Source organism: Pyxicephalus adspersus, chromosome 2 (assembly GCF_032062135.1).
Source record: "Pyxicephalus adspersus chromosome 2, UCB_Pads_2.0, whole genome shotgun sequence".
Lineage (NCBI taxonomy): Eukaryota > Metazoa > Chordata > Amphibia > Anura > Pyxicephalidae > Pyxicephalus > Pyxicephalus adspersus.
This window is the reverse complement of record NC_092859.1, coordinates 225,934-244,480: the sequence shown is the minus strand read 5'-3', so window position 1 is coordinate 244,480 and position 18,547 is coordinate 225,934. Positions and strand designations below refer to the sequence as shown.

Below are 18,547 nucleotides of genomic sequence, written 5' to 3'. Positions count from 1 at the left end.
CACCATAACACACAATACTGCTAGCCTTACATGATTATTTATATCGGTGCTTTCATCCAAGCACATGGAGTAACAAGCTGCCTTCTGTAAGTCAGTGCTGAGCTACTAACATCACTTTCCATGTGCTGGACTCCATCCATAACAAGATTTCTGCTAAGTGGCATCTCAGAGTTGAATAATTTTATCCTTCTTCGGGAACTCATGATAACAGGAATTACTCCCAGACAACATGGCCATTTCCATAATATCCTCATCAGAGAGCGGCTTATCATGTTTTGCTATACACAATGAAATTTGAAAATTGGCAGCTGATTTGCTCTAGAAAGATAGTTGTAAAAACTGTAACTAACTGTAACAAAAGATACTGGAAATTATATTTCCTTTAGAGAAACCTTTCTTTCAGTTTCACCAAGTTTGACAACACTTTTGTGTGCTGTCTGACACTTTATGTGTAACACACAACACTTTCATTACATGGAATACATAATGCTTTCCCATTGGGTTCAATCACTCCAAATGGCTCTGTCCAGGCCTTTTGGAATGATATTCCACTGTCTGTTTTTGCTGAACTAAATTTTGTGTGTTCAAGACTTGGGAGTCTTTAAAAACACAAAAAAAAAAATCAGGCCCCTAATACAAATACCATACCACACCATAGCATCCCTATACCAAAAAAAGCAGTTAGTTAACTTTGCTGACCACCAGTGCAAGGGAGCAATGTTCCACTGACTACCAGCTTTTGGCCTGCTCTGAAAAAGGCATCTTAGTACATTACCTACCTTTCATTTGCCACCGCTGTACGTGTGTTGGACCTACTTCTTGGGGTATTTGCATTAATAAGATGAAGTGGAGGTGTAGCACACATTTCTTATACACATGAGGTGTGCAGACCTTGGATTATCCATACAAGCTCTTACTATCCCGTTACGAGGAGACCAGGTTGGTTCCTATGGACAGTAGCCAATACAAAGTTCCCCCTGACAATTCCGGTACGATGATTGGTGATAGATTCAATTCGCATCAGCTGCCTCTCCTCCCCACAGCCTGGTATTCTGAGGGTAAACTGATGACTTAGGGAAAGGGAAATTCCTCAGCACTGCTGACAGGGACAATGGCACGGCCAATGGAAAGCCAGCAAGGTGGGAAGCGCACGCCCACAGAGAATCCTCTGAGTGACCCCTCTGGCACCCGTGCCATAGGTTTGCCACCACTGCTGTAAGGTTATCACTTTGGGGCTTCAGTAAGCCATTAGTGAGGTTGACCATGTACTTGGTTCAATCCATATGGTGATTGTATTTACCAAATGTTGGAATGCATCTTTGTAGTGATTGGAGAAGGATCACATACATATAAATGTACACATCTGTAGAGACCATCATTATGAAGAAAATTCAGCATTTACAAAGGTTGAGTTTTTTGCCTAAAGACTACAGTAAGCTAGTTTTTAAAGATGGATGTAAAAATAAAAAAAATCATTATTGGAATGGAAGTGGAACCTGAAATGCATCTCTGTTATACTTTAATGGGAAATTTCCCTCAGATGTGTAGTGTGTATTGGGTTGGATGACCAGGTGTCTGGCTGTGTGGCTGGGATCTCCACAGGTGGATAGTGTATATAATAGATATAGAGGAGTTAATGCTAGGATATTAGACAACCCAATTCAGGAATAGATAAAAGGCAGTTATACATCATCCAGAGGGCAAATCTTCTCTTCCTTAGAACAGACAGGTTCTGGACCTCCCCACACCCCACATTCCATATTCTAAGGTTTGGTATTGGGTGAGCTATCTGTCTGGAAAAGTTGCTGCAAGTTTCCTGATGAACTGAAATCAGAGGAGGTTGGGAGTTGGATTAAGAAGTTTCCTAGCAAAGAAACACAAGCCCTTAATTCTGTATTCCAAAGTTTAGTTTTGTGGCTCTTCTGTTACCTGGTAATAGTATATATATGAAATGGTATGAGTACAGCCTTGTAGTGATGGGGGAAAAGCCCCTGTCTCCATCTATATTGCCATTATTGGCTGGTGTGGTTACTGTGGCACTCACTGGTGATTGTAGAATTATAGGAGCCCGTCTATTATGGAGTAGACACCTCAGATCTGATTTTCTGACAAACACACTAGAATCATTATACAGATTTACAACCTATTCTCAGAGTGATTGGTGATAATTATATTTAGGGTTTGGGCTTTTTCTTGATGTATCTTGATTTTGCTTGATGTACTTTACTAATCTCCTAACTGCTTAGAATTTACCAGCTGAATTCCTTGATATTGGCCAAAGAAAAGAGTTCAATCAACAAATATAATGTCCTTGGAATATTGTATTTGAGTATGTATGCTGATTGTCAGAGGGGGACTTTGGCTTTTCCACATACAGTGCGCAGCCTTTACATACACCTAAGGCTACTTTCCTGGTGTGTATCGGCTTCTCTCTGCTCTGTGATTCCTCCTTGGTTGTTACAAAGCATATAAGCAATCGATGAATTTTCCTGTATACATCAGATCCAAGCTGCATTGTTTCTGGGTCCCTAATTTAGTTGCTCTCCTCCTATTTGGGAAGTTTTGTTCTGACCTGTCACAAATGACAATCAGTACTTTGTAATAAAACCTTAGCACTTGCCTGCCTATAAAGGGTGTGTTATGGTTGGGTATTGCACAAAGAGGAATTAAAAATCTATTAATCTAGCCCACTGACATTCCCTCATGTATTGGGTGTATGAGTTATGGCTGCCGGCAATGAATTGTTAGACCTGCCAAACCTGTTATTTTATAACCCCATTACTACGCCACTCTGGTCCAAACTTCATCTGCTGATTCTGCAGGTCTAATTTAAGCAAATTGTTTTCTTGTGATAAATGAAGGAGAACTTTATTATTTCACCTATATTTATAGCAATTATATCCCATGTATTGATAGCCATCATATCCCAAATGAAGAATATGCCCCCTTCATGGGGTGATTGATACTCATATGGGGCACACAGCCATCTATAGAGTAATAGCCAATGGCAGACTTTCCTCCTCCAGTGACACCAAGTCCATGCTCCCCCCTCATTGCTCTGCCCCTATTGTGGTCTATTACTAGATTTTATTCTTCTGTATGTGCTGGCTCTGCATGAGATCTGCTGGAAAGGCTAAGATTGTACAATAAGCAAAATATATATAAAACAGAAGGCAAGGAGGAACCTTGTGCTCCAGCAGGCTAATGATGAAAGGTGGCCTTCCCCGGATTTAATGAATGTTCATGCCACGGGAAGTGGTGGGACCAGAATGTTCATGCCACGGGAAGTGGTGGGACCAGAATTTTCATGCCATGGGAAGTGGTGGGACCAGAATTTTCATGCCACGGGAAGGGGTGGGACCAGAATTTTCATGCCACGGGAAGGGGTGGGACCAGAATTTTCATGCCACGGGAAGGGGTTGGACTAGTACTCAAAGTACTCATGTTGTATCTGGTTAATGATGATGACATTGAAGGGGGCAGCATGGCTACTGGACCATTTTGCTCACATTCAACTAAATAAAAGTCATGTCCTATAATCTGAGTAAAACTGATTCCTCTCTGACTTCTGTAAGCTGACAGCACTTCCTTTCCATGCTTTTACCATTCATCATTCAAGAGTTTCACTGATGCTGAAATTGGAGCCAATACTTTTATTAGATTTCTCTTGATATTATTAGAGAATCGTGGACTTCGTATCTCACCATGGCCAACACATGCTGGCAGCTATGCTGAGCCCTATACAGGGTGTTGTGTTTTATCATCCAGCAGGTTCTGTGCCCATTATTCTATGGGTTGCCTGTCCTCTATATCCTTTTCCTGCTAAATTACCTAGTCGCCTCTTCTGCCTTAGCCTGCTCCAGCTTTCTTTGGCATTCCTTATGTGTAGAAGTAATAATGGTCCCCCATGGTTCCCAGCTTTTCTTTGTGTATTTGCTTTACAGACAGAGTCCTTGCTGGCCCGAGGTTGTTTGAATTAAATTCACAAACAAATTGATGATGGCTACATCTGGCATTGAGCTCCTCATGTTCTTGTAATGAATTCCATAGTCAGGAATGATTCCTAATCCGGATGTATTCACGTGTTGTGATATGCCCATAACATTGTCTGCCCCCAAATACAACCAGTTAATCAATCTAACCCCCACACTGCCTCCTATCAGAGGGTTCGGTTATACAAATACCGACTTGGAACATTGAGCTCTTTGCTGCTGACCAGAACAACAGCAAAAATTAGGAAAACAAAGTCATTCATCTGACTTGTGGCTTTCCGGCCTTCCTGGAATCTGCCATGGGGTGAATGTTCACACCTCTGCCTGCTTTTATCTGCATTTATAAGGAAACCAGATTCTATTTACACAGGGACTATGCTGTATTTTACTTGTATTGTGTCCCTTTCAGAGGGTTTCCTTCAGTGTCAATCAGGGTGTGAGCTTTGCTACATGTACTCACAATTTTCAGTCACTTGGAGCAGACGGATTTGATGTTGTGAAGGACCACTAATCACATAAAAGTGCCCTGGCGATCTGTGACCACCATTGGATATATGTAATAATTTATTATCACAGCAATAATATATACAGATTTATACATAATATATACTTCTATATGACACCCATGGTGGCCTGTGTTTCCCCCATGGTCCTCTGTCATGGACACTGGGGGGGCCATTAATTTGTACACAATATATGAAAATCTATCTTGATGATTATTAAATTCTAGTGCTTCCTGTATGTGGTTACAGATTTTGTGGTTGCTATAATCTTCCCATTCATTCCTGGCATTCATAAATATTCACACATAATATTTTATCAATGAAATCTCTCACCACATACATTGTGTGCCCTTACAAAATGCCTCCTTATCATCTCCTGGAATTGGGAAGAAGCAACAGATAATGCAAGTGGGGGGGAGTTGTTGTCTCCTTCCAGCTCATGGAGGACAATTCTTGTGATCAATGACGTTGTCTTCCAGGTAATATTTACAGAATACTCGTGCCATGACAAATGTTAAGAACTTTTGAATGAGTTTGGTAGTTTTTGTCCTGTGGCAGGCTTCCTTCTAGGTAGGTGGCTTCTGAGCTTCATAACAATGGTTCTATCATGGTGGGTATGTTGCTTTTATACGTCGTCTCCACCCCCCAGACTGTCTAACTCGGTGCTGGCTTTTACCTCATGGTCTAATAGTGACGGGTTCCTTCGTCGAAAAGCATTAGCAATCTCATCGAACGATCTTCCCCTGGTTTCCGGGACACGGAAATATGTAAATATGAAGAAACCCAATAATACCAAGGCAAAAAGGAGGAAGACGTAAGGCCCACAGAGGTCCTGGAGATAAAACAACCAAAACGGATTTGTTATTGGCAATGACCCCATCTTTCAACTTACCCTGCCCATACTACAGAGCCCAACTGTTACCTACCGCAACATAGGGAAATCCCATCCCAATGATGAAGTTTGATGTCCAGTTGGTACATCCAGCAATGGCCATGGCTGCAGGCCGAGGACCTTGACTAAAAAGTTCAGCCACAATAAACCATGGAATGGGACCAGGCCCAACCTCGAAGAATGCCACAAATCCGAAAACGGCAGCCATGCTTAAAGCACTGATGGCGGGAATGGTTTCCTGGTGAGAAAGTACAAATTGGAAATAATTGTGGTCATCTGAAAATTAAGGAAAATGGTCAGGACAGAGTGCAGGGTACGACCTGTGCTGGTTCCAGTGAATAATTTATGTTCTCATTTTTCCTCATTGCCTAATATAAATGCTGCCCAGGCTGCTCACATTGCGGGGGAACATTACACCATCCTGACAACATCTTGTCCTATAAACACACTGTCTGACTTTGTTCCCAATGGCTGAACACCCACAGTTCAACAAATTCTCTTCATTATAGTATTCCACTTGCTAATATTCTCATTGTTGTAATGTAATTTCAATATTCAGGTATAATCTGTATGGAAGCCTAACTCTAACCAAAACCTTTTCAAAGTAAAAAAAAAAAAAAAAAATGAATTTCCAACTAGCTCGTCAGTGCAGAAATAATGTGTGGCTGTACCTCGCCCTGGAGGAAGGCTGAATGCATAGTCCACCTCACCTGTAACACCATTGCCACCGTCATTAATAGGGCACACATGATCATTCCCGCCAAGCCCACCAGGTGCAGGGTCCGTCTTCCTGCCCTCTCCACAAGGAATAGCTGTAAAGAGAACAGTGAGACAATAATGGACACAATTACAAACATTTTTATTGACCGTAATAGTATGATGATTGTAAAAATAGATGAACAGAAACAAAAGACCATGGCACTGGTATGTAAGTGGGAGCTCATATTTTTACACCGGCTGGTATGTGTTGTATGAATATATTGCTCCTACTGGTTGATTGAAAGGGAAGTTCAGAGGAAGGGAAATCCACTGTTCCAGATCATGATTTGAATACAGTAGAAGTATGATTTAGGCTGCATACACACTTTTGTCGTTAGAAAAAAATTGTTCATGATCCTTTCTAACAACAAAAGACTGAAAGATGAATGAACGAGCTCTGTACATACAGACCCCTTCTGCTCTTTAGTGGGGGAGAATGAGCGAGCGGCTGCCCAACTGAGCATTTTATAGATAAAAGAGGGACAAGAGCTCCTATCCAGTCTAAAATGTCACCTAAATTCCCTTTAAACAGCAGAAAATCATAGGAAAAAGCTTTTACTAAACATATTTCTGGGTTCAGACAAATATTACTGATACAATTCTTCCAACAGATATCAAATCAGATTATTTTGAAGAATGTCAAGTAAACTTTTTTTGTGTAACTGGTATGGTGTGAAAGCAAGAATTGTGTCATTACATGGAAATAAACAGAATGGAAAGAAATCCACATGCATACCGACACCACAGTAAATGCCGTGTTGACGATTCCTGCCCCAATTGTTGCATAGATTGGCTGATCCACTCCAGCTTTAAAAAAGATATCGGTGGAGTAATAGAAGATCTGAGAAAAGACAATGAAACCGTCATAGCAGGGAAAGTGCAAATCAAACCTCAAATTCTGTCACTTTACAAAGTATGACATATAACGGCAAGTAGAAAAGTCTTACCGCATTAATGCCGGAAAGTTGTTGGGATAGTTGGAGCATTATGGCCACTATAATGGGTTGCCGGTATGTTCGGGATCTGAAGATCTGTAGGATGGACACTTTCTGCTGAGTGTCCATTTGTCTTTTCTCTTCCTTCATCTCTGATAGTGCATCTGATACATCCTGGAGACCATAGAGGCGCCGCAGACCTGGGAAACATGACAGAACCTATCGTTATCATCATGTCAAGAGACCACCATGCTCACCTTCATAGGCACACTCTGTTCTTGTCATGACACAATGCAATATAATATCAGTGGTCAGAAATATGTCATGATGTGGGGTGATCTCACCGGCCTATCACAGCCGGGAAAAGCACTCACTGGTCTTGGCCAGTCCCTCCTGCTCGCACACAATATACAGGAAGCGAGGGCTCTCCGGACAGAAAGGCAGCAACACTGACTGAAGAGCAGCTGGAATCAGAGTCACCCAGAAGAGGACCGGCCACCGAGACATTGTGCCCAGGAACAAATCCAAACCCAGGACCTAGGAGACAAGACATGACGTAAGGAAAAAGGCCGATAACAGAAAGAAGTGAAGAAAGAGGTGGGCAAATGGATTGCTATCCTGCAAATTACCTGAGCCACAAGAATACCAATGACCAATGAGAGCTGATGGAGGGTACCCAACGCTCCTCGGAGATGGGTTGGGGAAATCTCACCTACATACATTGGAACCAACCCAGAGGCCAAACCTGCCATGACACAGGAAAATATACATTGAATTATTATGAGAGGATTGTAGAAAAAATGTAGTACTAAGTAGGAAGAAGGATCAACAAACTGGTTACATTTGGGCCTGGACATATTGTGATACACTTAAGCCACTTAATTCATATGACCACACACAGCCAATGTCCTGAAAGCTGGCAATATGGTGATTTCATGTGGCCTGTCAGAGCCAATGAAGTGAAACCTTTAAATGGTGATGTCCACTATCTATCTAAAGTAGGAATATATTGAAACAAATGTCAATTGTTTTCTTTAATAGCTAGATCTCATGAGGGAAAATTTGCATTCACTTCCTGTGCTGTAAGGCCTTTCCTACCTGAATATGCTCCAATAATGAATCTTCCCAAAATCATCATCTCGTACGAATGGCTGACCTGGCAAAGTCCCATCATCGTCCCACCAACAAAGGCAAAGAAATTATTGACAATCATGGCTCGCTTCCTGTTCAAGAACGAGAGGACAACAGGACAAACAAAATTACAGAGAAAACTGAAACTCTCTTTGCTCTCTGCTCCCAACTTCAACTAACCCTAACTGTCCAGTCTGCCCCATTTATTAGGGTCACAATAGTCAGTCACAATGCTCACTTACCGTCCTAACCACTGTGACACCACCCCAACACACAGTGAGGACACCATGCCTCCAATAGAAAATATGGCCACTGATAGTGACCACAGAGTCCGCAGGAGGCCAACATCGATGGAGCCCGATTCTGGAGTTTTTCGACTGATATACGATTCATTGTAGCTTTGTTCTATGATCTAACAGAGAGAATCAGAGGATACAGGAAGGATTAATACAGGCCCCATGTTATCGACAGGAAGTCAGCTGTGTGCTGCAAAATGTTTACCCTTAGAAAGAGAATTTTACTGGCCTCATCCTGATAAACTGAAAATGTTTCTTTAAATGTAAGGCATTTGTATTTTTTTGGCATCACAAAGCCCACAGCTGCTTTTATGATAATCTGCCTATCTAGGCCGTTCCTGTGGCACACAATGTGACATTTCAGGCACTCTGATAACTGAATGTCCTTGTAATGTAGACGGCCACTTTACACCTCTTATATAACTTTTACGTTACTCATCAGAGATCGGCACAGCCAACTCTTCCTGACAAACACGTCACCTCCACAAAGCCCTGACAACTCCCTAACACTGTATGAACTCCTCTAGAAATTTCCATTATTATTGGACACTGGAAGCATCCCCACCACGAGTGAGGACAATGACACCATATGTGGTCAGAATGGAAGCCAGCAAAGTCTAATTCCACACCTATGTGACTAAAAAAAGAGAGCCCCGCCAAGGCAGGCCCATCTTTAGTAGACTTGCCCAGCCTTTATCATCTACATATCCAGCAGCATTTGTAAAGTGGACCTGTCACTACAAATATGTATTAATATTTATTGTCATCTTTCTACAGATGCCTCTGTCCTGAATAAAGCAGACCCCAAACCCGGCGGGCTCTATGTACCTGACCACCCAAAGTAATTCCGGGCCTACATTGAAGTGACTGGCATCTGAATTTTACAGGGTTTGATGGCGATAGTTACATAAATGGGTTAAAAAAAAAAACATAAATCCATCACATTCAACCACTAGAGAAATAAACATATCCCAGATAAAAATAAACATAGCTGATCCAAAGAAAGGCAAATCATTCCCTTATAAACCCCAGGTTCAATTTGCTCCAACAGGGTAAAACAGTTCCTTCCTTACCCCATGAGCCAATCGGCTGTTCCCTGGATCAATAGTCTGTGTTGTCTTTACATTAAAACTTTAATATCTAGTTATATTCTGTGATGGATGTACATCAACAGCATACACATACACTGAATTCATACATACACAATAAATGCTCCACACAGATAGCTCAGTACATAATACCTCCGTTCCACCCTACAATGGCCAGAGGGTCACACTTTAAAAATGTTTCTGTAGTCCCTGTAAGCAGTGAACAATGTTTTTCTTTTTAGTGGCCCCAACCAATAACTTTTGGGGAAGATGGTGGAAGGGCCCTAAGAAGACCTTCATTTTTTGCACTGTGAAGCCCCTCAGATAGCCCAGTAACCTGTCCACCAGGACCCCATGAGAATTTGGAGCTTCTAATACCCAAACATTGAGAAAGTTACGTGTGATGTTACCACCAAAAGTGCCCGAATGTAACAGGCCTATATCACAATACTATAATAAGACAATGTAATCATTCTCTGTGATGTCATGTGACACCGTATATATCACAATACTATATTAATACAATGTAATCATTCTCTGTGATGTCATATGACACTGTATATATCACAATACTATAATAATACAATGTAATTCTGTGATGTCATATGACACTGTATATATCACAATGCTATAATAATACAATGTAATCATTCTCTATGATGTCATGTGAAACCGTATATATCACAATAGTATAATAATACAATGTAATTATTCTCTGTGATGTCATATGACACTATATATATCACAATACTATAACAGTACAATGTAATCGTTCTCTGTAATGTCATATGACACCGTATATACCACAACAGTTTAATATTACCATGTAATCATTCTCTGCGATGTCATGTGACACTGATGTCCTGTAATCATGTAATCATTATCTGTGATGTCATGTGACACGTAAATATCACAATACCATAATAATACAATATATTAATTCTCTGTGATGTCATGTGACACGTAAATATCACAATATTATAATAATACAATGTAATCATTATCTGACACCCTATATATTACAATACTATAACAATACAATGTAATTATTCTCTGTGATGTCATGTGACCCTATATATCACAATACTATATTAATACAATGTAATTATTCTCTGTGATGTCACGTGACACCCTATATTTCACTATACTATAACAATACAATGTAATTATTCTCTGTGATGTCATGTGACACCGTATATATCACAATAGTATAATAATACAATGTAATCATTCTCTATGAGTTTATCCTAATTCAACCCCCCCCAATAATTACCCTATTCTGTGTGGTCTCTATCCAATTGTTCCTGTATTGTTACCCACCTTTTGGGGAGCATTGATGACACCAATGTTGTATCCAAATTGAAACGAGCTCAGGATGGCGGTAAAGATAGACAGGACCAGAGTCTTGGTGACAGCAGTACGGACCACCATCTATGAGAGAACCAGGATAGGTCAGACCACCTGTCACCACCTCAACTTCTCCAATCCAGAATATTGGTGACACACACAGAATCCCCCCAAAAGTGTCAGCAAACCCCTGATACCTGTCCTCCGTCAATGGGCTGGAATCCACCAGAGGGCATTTTCACTTCTTTTTCTAGAAAGCCCCTGAGAGGTAGAAAACGTTTGGAGAGTTTCTGTGACCTTGGAGGAGAGAAGAGAGAGGTGAGGGGGAGGAGGGCCGCCCCAGGCAAACCGTCACAAGAGGGACACAAACTTTTCAGAAGGCTGCAAAGACGGAAACTGAGAATGGAGAAACTTGGTGCCTGAGCTGAGAAGAGGGAATTACGGGTCAGAGTAATAGGGTGCCCAGGCTGAAGAGAGGTCACGGGTCAGAGTAATAGGGTGCCCAGGCTGAAGAGAGAAAGTTATGGGTCAGAGTAACAGGGTGCCCAGGCTGAAGAGAGAAAGTTATGGGTCAGACTAACTGGGTGCTAAGGCTGAAGAGAGGTCACGGGTCAGAGTAATAGGGTGCCCAGGCTGAAGAGAGAAAGTTACAGGTCAGACTAACGGGGGGGGGGGGGGGGGGGGTCAGTGTTGGACCCTTGCACACAAAAAAATCAGGGGTGATGGACAAGGAATAAGGTGCTCCATGATGAAGGGTACAGAGAGGACCCAGATAATGAAGGGAAGAGTTATTGGGGGTCCCTGATGGTGGTAGATAAAGAGCTAGAGAAGAATGAGGAAGAGGAAGGAGCTGGGGGAGTGAGGCAGATAGAAGAGGTACCTTGAATCCCTGCCAGCTGGCGGAAGGTGGCACCAAACTGACACCGAGCTGTGAAAATACCGAGTGTTGTAGTCTAACCTGGGAGGGGGCAGAGGGGGGCTGAGCCGGGACGGGGTCTAAATCTGGAGACAACCTTTCATTGAAGGTTTGGAAAGGTTACAGGAGGAGATGACCCTGGCCAGGGCTCAGAACAGCCAAAGGAGTGGCGGGCACATAGACAGAGGCCGGAGAGACCTCATGGCCCCCCACCCCCAAAAGAATAATTTTACCACGGAGCCACGCTGCATATTAACATCCTATAGAACATATAGAGACCAATGAGGTCTGCTGACTGACAACCCCCAGCCTGTCACTAAAAGGTCGGAGGACCAGTGCAGCTGTCTCCTGGTGGAGGGGCATCATGTCCTCTGACTAAAATACCAACTGAAACCCAACACCCCCCAGGGGGAGGCCATGGGGGTCAGCAACACACAGGAGCTCACCAGTTTCACGTGGCCTCCGACGCAAAACCATAACCTTTCCAGAGGCTTATACGGGGTAATAATAGATTGTCAGCTCCCTGGGGCAGCCCATAGATACAGACACTGACGTCACAACCAAACACACACACAATGTACAAATCACAAACAGAAATATAATGTACAATATATAAAATACAAAGATATTAATACTGCAAACAATTCATACCACGTTTTATACCGTCAGTGATAGGAGTGACTCCAGACCTCCACCCTAAAGCCATACCTGTGCAGACCTCTGACCTATAGAAGGTACTGCCATGGGTACAGCAATATAAACACAGTAATTGTACTGGGGGGGTCACTGATACCCTAAAAATGCCCCTTACCCTTCCTTCAGGACTTTCTGAACCTGACACAAGCATGTGTCAAGTGAAGTCTCAAAGCTAAATCTGTATACTCATTGGCAATCATTGAATCAGATGCAACCAGATTTGGTTTTCAGGAGCAAGACAGGAAGAGCGCCCTCTATGGTCCATTAAGAATCCTCATATTCAAGAATCTGAAACCCTCACTGGACCCCTCCATACCCTCTAACCATATCTCTTCATACTTCTAGAACGCCTTGTCTACAAAACACTCCCCCATTACCTGAGCACCAACTCCCTCCTTCAAAGCTGCCCAGGGGAGGGGCAATTCTACACATAAAGAACCTGTAAATAACACATGATACCTCCTCCCCCCAATGTCATGCGGATGATTTTACCCCATTGACCCCCATACAGGGCAGCATTTTGAGGGACTGTCCACCAGTATGGCCGTTTATGACACAGCGCTTTACAATATGAAGATTCTCTGCTGACTACGAGCAGCCAATATCATGGCCAAATCCCACCACAGAACACCATTGGCTAAAGCACTGCACTACATCACCGCATCCAGCAGAGGGCACAGCCTGCAATAACCCTGGGCCGAGTCAGCTCTATACCACTGTGCCAGCAGGGGGCACTGAGTGATAACACTCTGCAACACAGGGCCCCTAGAATTATACAACTCTGCCTGCAGGGGCCACTAAAATTAAAATACTTTGCCAGCAGGGGGCCTCAGAATTATGACACTCTGCCCTCAGAAACCCCAGAATCAGGATACTCCGGGGTCCCCTGCTGCCAGAGTATCATAAAAACTCCCGGGGCCCCTGCTGGAAAATTATGTCACTCTTTAAGCAGGGGGCCCATAGTTATATCACACTAACAGCAGTAATACTCTGCCAACAAGGGGCCCCAGAATTACGATATTCTGCCAGCAAGGGGCCCCCAAAACGATGATACTCTGCCAGCAGGGGGCCCGAAGATTATAATATTCTGTCAGCAAAGAGCCCCAGAATAATGATACTCTGTCAGCAAGGGGCCCCAGAATAATGATACTCTGTCAGCAAGGGGCCCCAGAATGATGACACTCTTCCCACTGGGCCCCCAAAGTTATGATGCAGCCAGCATGGATCTTTATAACACTCTGCCAGCAGGGGCCCCAGAACTATGATATTCTGCCAGAAGGGGGCCCCAGAAAGATGTAATACCATCCTGACCAGCAGGGGGCTCTAGTTACCCCAACACATTATGTGGGCAGATTTCCCTGCTCCTTCTTTTCTTGAAATTCTTGTAGTTGCAGCACGGTGACACGGCATCACCAAATACAAATTTGTAGTCACATGACTTTATACCCACCTGCTATAGAAATGTCCCCTGGGGGCTCTTTCATCCTAGTTGAGGGGGGGGGGGTATTTGCACCTTTAGTACCGGTATGGTTCTGTACAACAAAGAGAACTGGTCATAATATTGTGGGATCTGTACGCTTCATCCTGAAAGAGCATGTACGTCAATGGAACCAGAGTGATCCTAACTGGTGACCCTAAAGACTGTTAGGTAAGACCATGTGACCAAAGAGACCGATATGTGTGACCATGTGACCAAAGAGACCGATAGGTCCCCTTCACTAATCTGCCCTCTCCTTCCCCCAGAGCAGGTAAGGTGGGGGTGTGGCCCCCATTACTATTGGCTGGGTGACAGTGCAGGTGTATTGGGGTTGGCTGGGTGCCTGGGTAAGGCCCTGATAATTATTTAGTTTCTCTAGCAGTGACCCCCACTTTCTCCTCCTTGGGCCCTCCTGATGATTCTGGGAGCCCCTGGGGCCCTCTAGGTCAGCGGCTAGCTGGGCGGTGGCCGGTTTCTCTGATGCCCCAGAACCGGTCTAACCAGTTTCAGGCTGAACCTTCCTCCCCCCCTTCCTCCTCCCAGTATGGTGCCAGCCTGGGGTGCCCCTACAATGCCCTGTGTAGGTCATTAGATGCCCCTGGGAGTTGGCAGTGTCTGCGGCGTTCTCCTAGTGCTCAGCTGCGTCCCGTTACCTCTTATCTGCCCTGATAAGTCAGTGAATGGCCCCGATAACCCCTTATCAGAGGGCGGGGGCCACGTGCTGCCGCTAACGGTATAGACATGGCACCTGTCTATGGGGACACTGGGGGGTATATAGAGGGGGCACCTGTGTATGGGGACACTGGGAAGGGGTATATAGAGGGGGCACCTGTGTATGGGGACACTGGGGGGTATATAGAGGGGATAGAGAGCACCTGGAGGGGGTAAATAGAGGGTGCACCTGTGTATGGTGAGACCAGGGGGTATGTAGAGGGGTACGTGTGTGTGTGTGTGTGTGTGGGGGGGGGTATATAGTTGATTTACCCTCCTTCTGGTATCTGGGGCAGTGTATACAATGTGACCTACGCTGGGGTATTATAGGGGGGTCCATTCTGTACAGAGTGCTGATTGGGCAATGTACGGTGGGGCATGTACCAGGGAGGGTCATGGCGTCCTGTTGGTGAATTGCCAAGTTGATTGGCCCTGTGGGTTTAAGGGGGTCATGTATAAATGGTCATGTGACCCCCAGGTGACCCTGTGGTTGGTGGGAATTGTTCTGTGTTGGATGGAGGAGGAAGTGTGGGGGGGTGAATATTTTCCGCCTTTTGTTTACCTCCCCCCTCCCTGCGCAGTTTCTGTGAAACTCTCCCCCTCCCCCCTCTGGGTGTGACACCTCTGTGTCACCTGCGACTCTGCTACCTGTTCTGTAATGGCTGCTGACTCATCGCCTCCATATACTGTAGTGTAGTAAAACACTCCTGCTGTCACGTGCCAGTGAATGTTGGACACAGGTGCAATCTGATTGGACAATCTTCTTATATGTAGCAGTTTGTAAGTCTTTAGTAGACTGTATATGTCCCCTGATTACGTGGTGGCCCCTTGATGTGTGCAGTTTGGGGCCCCTATACATGATAGAAGTCCTGCGATGGCTCCGTATGTCTGCTTTATAATTCATTCCTGGAATGATCTCTGGTTACGCTTTGTGTGCAGAGGAGGAGACTTTCCTGTCATTCAATCTGGGGGGTTGAGACCGGGCCGGTCCAATGTAGGATAATGGGGGTCAGCTCCATGACTGTACATGAACATAGCACGCAAGGCCCCTCGATTGGGGGGGGGGTAGGTTGTGTGATTTGCCTTCACTTGGGGGGGTAGGTTGGGCAGGGTGGTGTAGGTATGGGGGGTAGGTTGGGCAGGGTGGCGTAGGTATGGGGGATAGGTTGGGCAGTTTGTATTCACTCGGGGGGTAGGTTGGGCAGGGTGGTCTATATTGTAGGTATGGGGTAGTTGTGCATTGTATGCCTTTTAAATGCCATACATGGCACATGATTTAGGGTTTCCCCGGCAGTCCAATCACATGACCTGAGGAAGGAGTTGAGATGTCGGGTACATAAGCTGTAGTGGTGAGGAATGTGCTGGTTGTCTAGGACAAGAAGTGGCAGGCCCAGGTATGGGGGCTTCAGGGCCCTGGGTGGGGGTGGGGGATTTCTGGGCCTCCTTTCTGTATGAAATGTGATTCCACAGAAGGCCCGAGCAGCCATTGTACACAGGATAGGGATGTGTTTAGGGGGGGGGGGGGGGGTATTTGGGTCCTGATAATTTTCTTTCACGGTTGTGAATCTGTGCTGCCGATTTCCAGCTTGTCCCTTTCCTGCCCCCAGATCTGCCCCATGGACTGATGTGACTGGTCCCCTTGGTGCACATTGGCACAAATCCTGCCATGGCTCCAAATGATCTAATGGAAGCTCTGGCATAAAATTTTATTCTGTTTACTGACTGAAGGTGAGGTGCCGGGCATCCCCATTACTATAAATGTGCCAGGAAAGTCTGGAGCTCCGATCTCTCCAATGCCATCATGGATGAATGGCGGCCATACTGGCTACGGAATTGCTCTGTAATGCTGCAATGAGTGGGGGTTTTATCTTCAGCTACCAATGGCTGGAGGTTGTCCTCCTATTGGATAGTTATGTCTGGAATTGGTGGCACCTCTAATCCATTCTCTTCTCCCCACAGCTGCCCTGCAGGCCACACGTGCCCTCATGGTGGTCTCTATTGTTGTTGGGATATTTGGTATGGCCGTTTCCTCCATGGGGATGAAGTGCACCAAATGCGGAGGTGATGACAAGGTGAAGAAGGCACGGATTGCCATGACTGGAGGCTTCGTTTTTCTCTTGGCAGGTGAGTTGGTGTGGTCAGTGGGATTTCATGATGGGGGGAGGGGGGGGTGTGCGCAAACATTTCTGGGGGCCTTTATTAATTTATTGATGTTGGATATATTGATTTGCAGCATCTGGCCCTGGCTTAGTTGGTGGAGGTCTTTGTGGCACAGGTTTCATGGTGCCAGACTTTGTTGATGTATTGGTGGGCAATCTCTGGCCATGGCTTAGTTGGCAAGTAGACCTCTGTGGCACAGGTTTCATGGTGGCAAAGGCTGTGGCACAGGTTTCATGGTGGCAAAGGCTGTGGCACAGGTTTCATGGTGGCAGGAGCTTTGTGGCACAGGTTTCATGGTGGCAGGAGCTTTGTGGCACTCTAACTCAATATTATTTTCTCCTGCAGGTCTAGCTGCCCTCATCGCCTGCTCCTGGTATGGAAATCAGATTATCCGGGAATTCTACAACCCATTGACTCCAGTCAACACAAAGTAGGTTCTTTTCCTGGTATTGCCATCTTTGTCATTCCTGGGTAGGGTAGCAGAACCCCAGCACAATGGTCCGATTTAACGTCTTTTATTCTTCTACCAGGTATGAATTTGGTGCTGGCGTATTCCTCGGCTGGGCTGGCTCACTCTTGGTTATTCTTGGTGGAGCTCTTCTGGCTTGTTCATGTCCCAAGAAAACCAGCTACAATACCAAAGGTTACCCTAAAACTGGAGGAGCACGGACCAAGGCCTCATCAGCTGGCAAGGATTACGTCTGACCCTAGGACCTGGCAAAGTGATCCAAGATGCAGCACTTTGAATGATTCCCGGACAGAGGTCATGGGGTCAGTGTAGACACCAGGTGGCCATGGGTTTCTGTACTGTAAATAATGTGGTCACATGGAGTACAGAGCCCCCCATTTACTCCACATCTCTTCAGAGTAACTTTGCACCAATTGTGTCTTCTGAAACCTAACCAGTTTGTTAATAATGCTAGAATTATATGGGGGAGGGGGGATGGGCTGATCTTTTATTTGCTATACCGCGAGTGTCCCTGGAGACCTCTTACCTTTCATACATGATGTGGTTTTTTGATGTTTTTAGTAGATTTTGTAAATAACTTTTTGCAATAAAAGTTCAAAATGTGAAAGCTTTGTATTTGTGTTATGGGGGGCATAGTGGGTGGATGGTGGTAATGTAACAGATGTACCCCAAATGATTAGGCAGTCCTCCAATGCCCAGAGTATAGCTATGGTTGTACAATCAAATTGTATGATGGACCACCATTCTTGGTGTATTCTTGCCCTTGCCACCAACTTAAAATGTAAGGTTAAGGATTGGTCTACGTGGTGGTTTTCCCCAGCATGAGACTTTAAAGCCCGTGATTAAAGTTCCCATGCATTCCAATTGGCTAATTTACACCAGCTTAAAAAAACTAAACGTGGAGTTAACATTGGAAAACACCCAAAAACACGGGTAAACGTTTCTATTGGTTTGAATGGGGTGTTTCTTGCATTTATAAGCACTTAAAATGTTAATGCAGGAGAAGGTGGGAAAACGCGGCATAGACATGGCATAGACATTTTCCAGCTAGTTAATAATGCATATAAACGCAGTAAGAACGTCCGTGTAGACCCAGCCTAAGGAACAGAATGATTCTAAATCCTCCCGCCTGAATATCTGCCTGTAATGTGAACGCGCTGCAACAATTGTTTTTT

At 44.6% G+C, this 18,547-nt stretch overlaps 2 protein-coding genes across 2 annotated transcripts; one reads left to right on the top strand and one right to left on the bottom strand.

Moving 5' to 3' along the window:
* Positions 1-4,524: 4,524 nt before the first annotated feature.
* SLC2A4 (solute carrier family 2 member 4) lies at positions 4,525-11,876 on the bottom strand. The gene is made up of 12 exons (XM_072399174.1): positions 11,824-11,876; positions 11,141-11,240; positions 10,917-11,027; positions 8,455-8,624; positions 8,180-8,304; positions 7,711-7,826; positions 7,456-7,618; positions 7,094-7,281; positions 6,883-6,987; positions 6,098-6,199; positions 5,422-5,625; positions 4,525-5,327 (listed from the first exon to the last, which is right to left on the bottom strand). The coding sequence occupies exons 2-12, from the start codon at positions 11,177-11,179 to the stop codon at positions 5,121-5,123; spliced, it is 1,530 nt and encodes a 509-aa protein (XP_072255275.1). The 5' UTR covers positions 11,180-11,240; positions 11,824-11,876; the 3' UTR covers positions 4,525-5,120.
* Positions 11,877-15,382: 3,506 nt separating this feature from the next.
* Positions 15,383-17,979, top strand: CLDN7 (claudin 7). Its single transcript, XM_072399173.1, has 4 exons — positions 15,383-15,523; positions 16,703-16,867; positions 17,249-17,333; positions 17,434-17,979. The coding sequence occupies exons 2-4, from the start codon at positions 16,729-16,731 to the stop codon at positions 17,606-17,608; spliced, it is 399 nt and encodes a 132-aa protein (XP_072255274.1). The 5' UTR covers positions 15,383-15,523; positions 16,703-16,728; the 3' UTR covers positions 17,609-17,979.
* Positions 17,980-18,547: the final 568 nt, after the last annotated feature.

Bases quoted from the DNA above. Each gene is read 5' to 3' on its own strand.
- SLC2A4 (XM_072399174.1), bottom strand. From the start codon at position 11,179: ATGCCCTCTGGTGGATTCCAGCCCATTGACGGAGGACAG. The intron at 8,625-10,916 runs GTGGGTAACAAT...TCTCTCTGTTAG, and splicing joins TCATCAATGCTCCCCAAAAG to ATCATAGAACAAAGCTACAA. The intron at 6,200-6,882 runs GTATGCATGTGG...TTCTCTTTACAG, and splicing joins CGGCATTTACTGTGGTGTCG to CTATTCCTTGTGGAGAGGGC.
- CLDN7 (XM_072399173.1), top strand. From the start codon at position 16,729: ATGGTGGTCTCTATTGTTGTTGGGATATTTGGTATGGCCGTTTCCTCC. The intron at 16,868-17,248 runs GTGAGTTGGTGT...TTTCTCCTGCAG, and splicing joins CTTCGTTTTTCTCTTGGCAG to GTCTAGCTGCCCTCATCGCC. The intron at 17,334-17,433 runs GTAGGTTCTTTT...TTCTTCTACCAG, and splicing joins TTGACTCCAGTCAACACAAA to GTATGAATTTGGTGCTGGCG.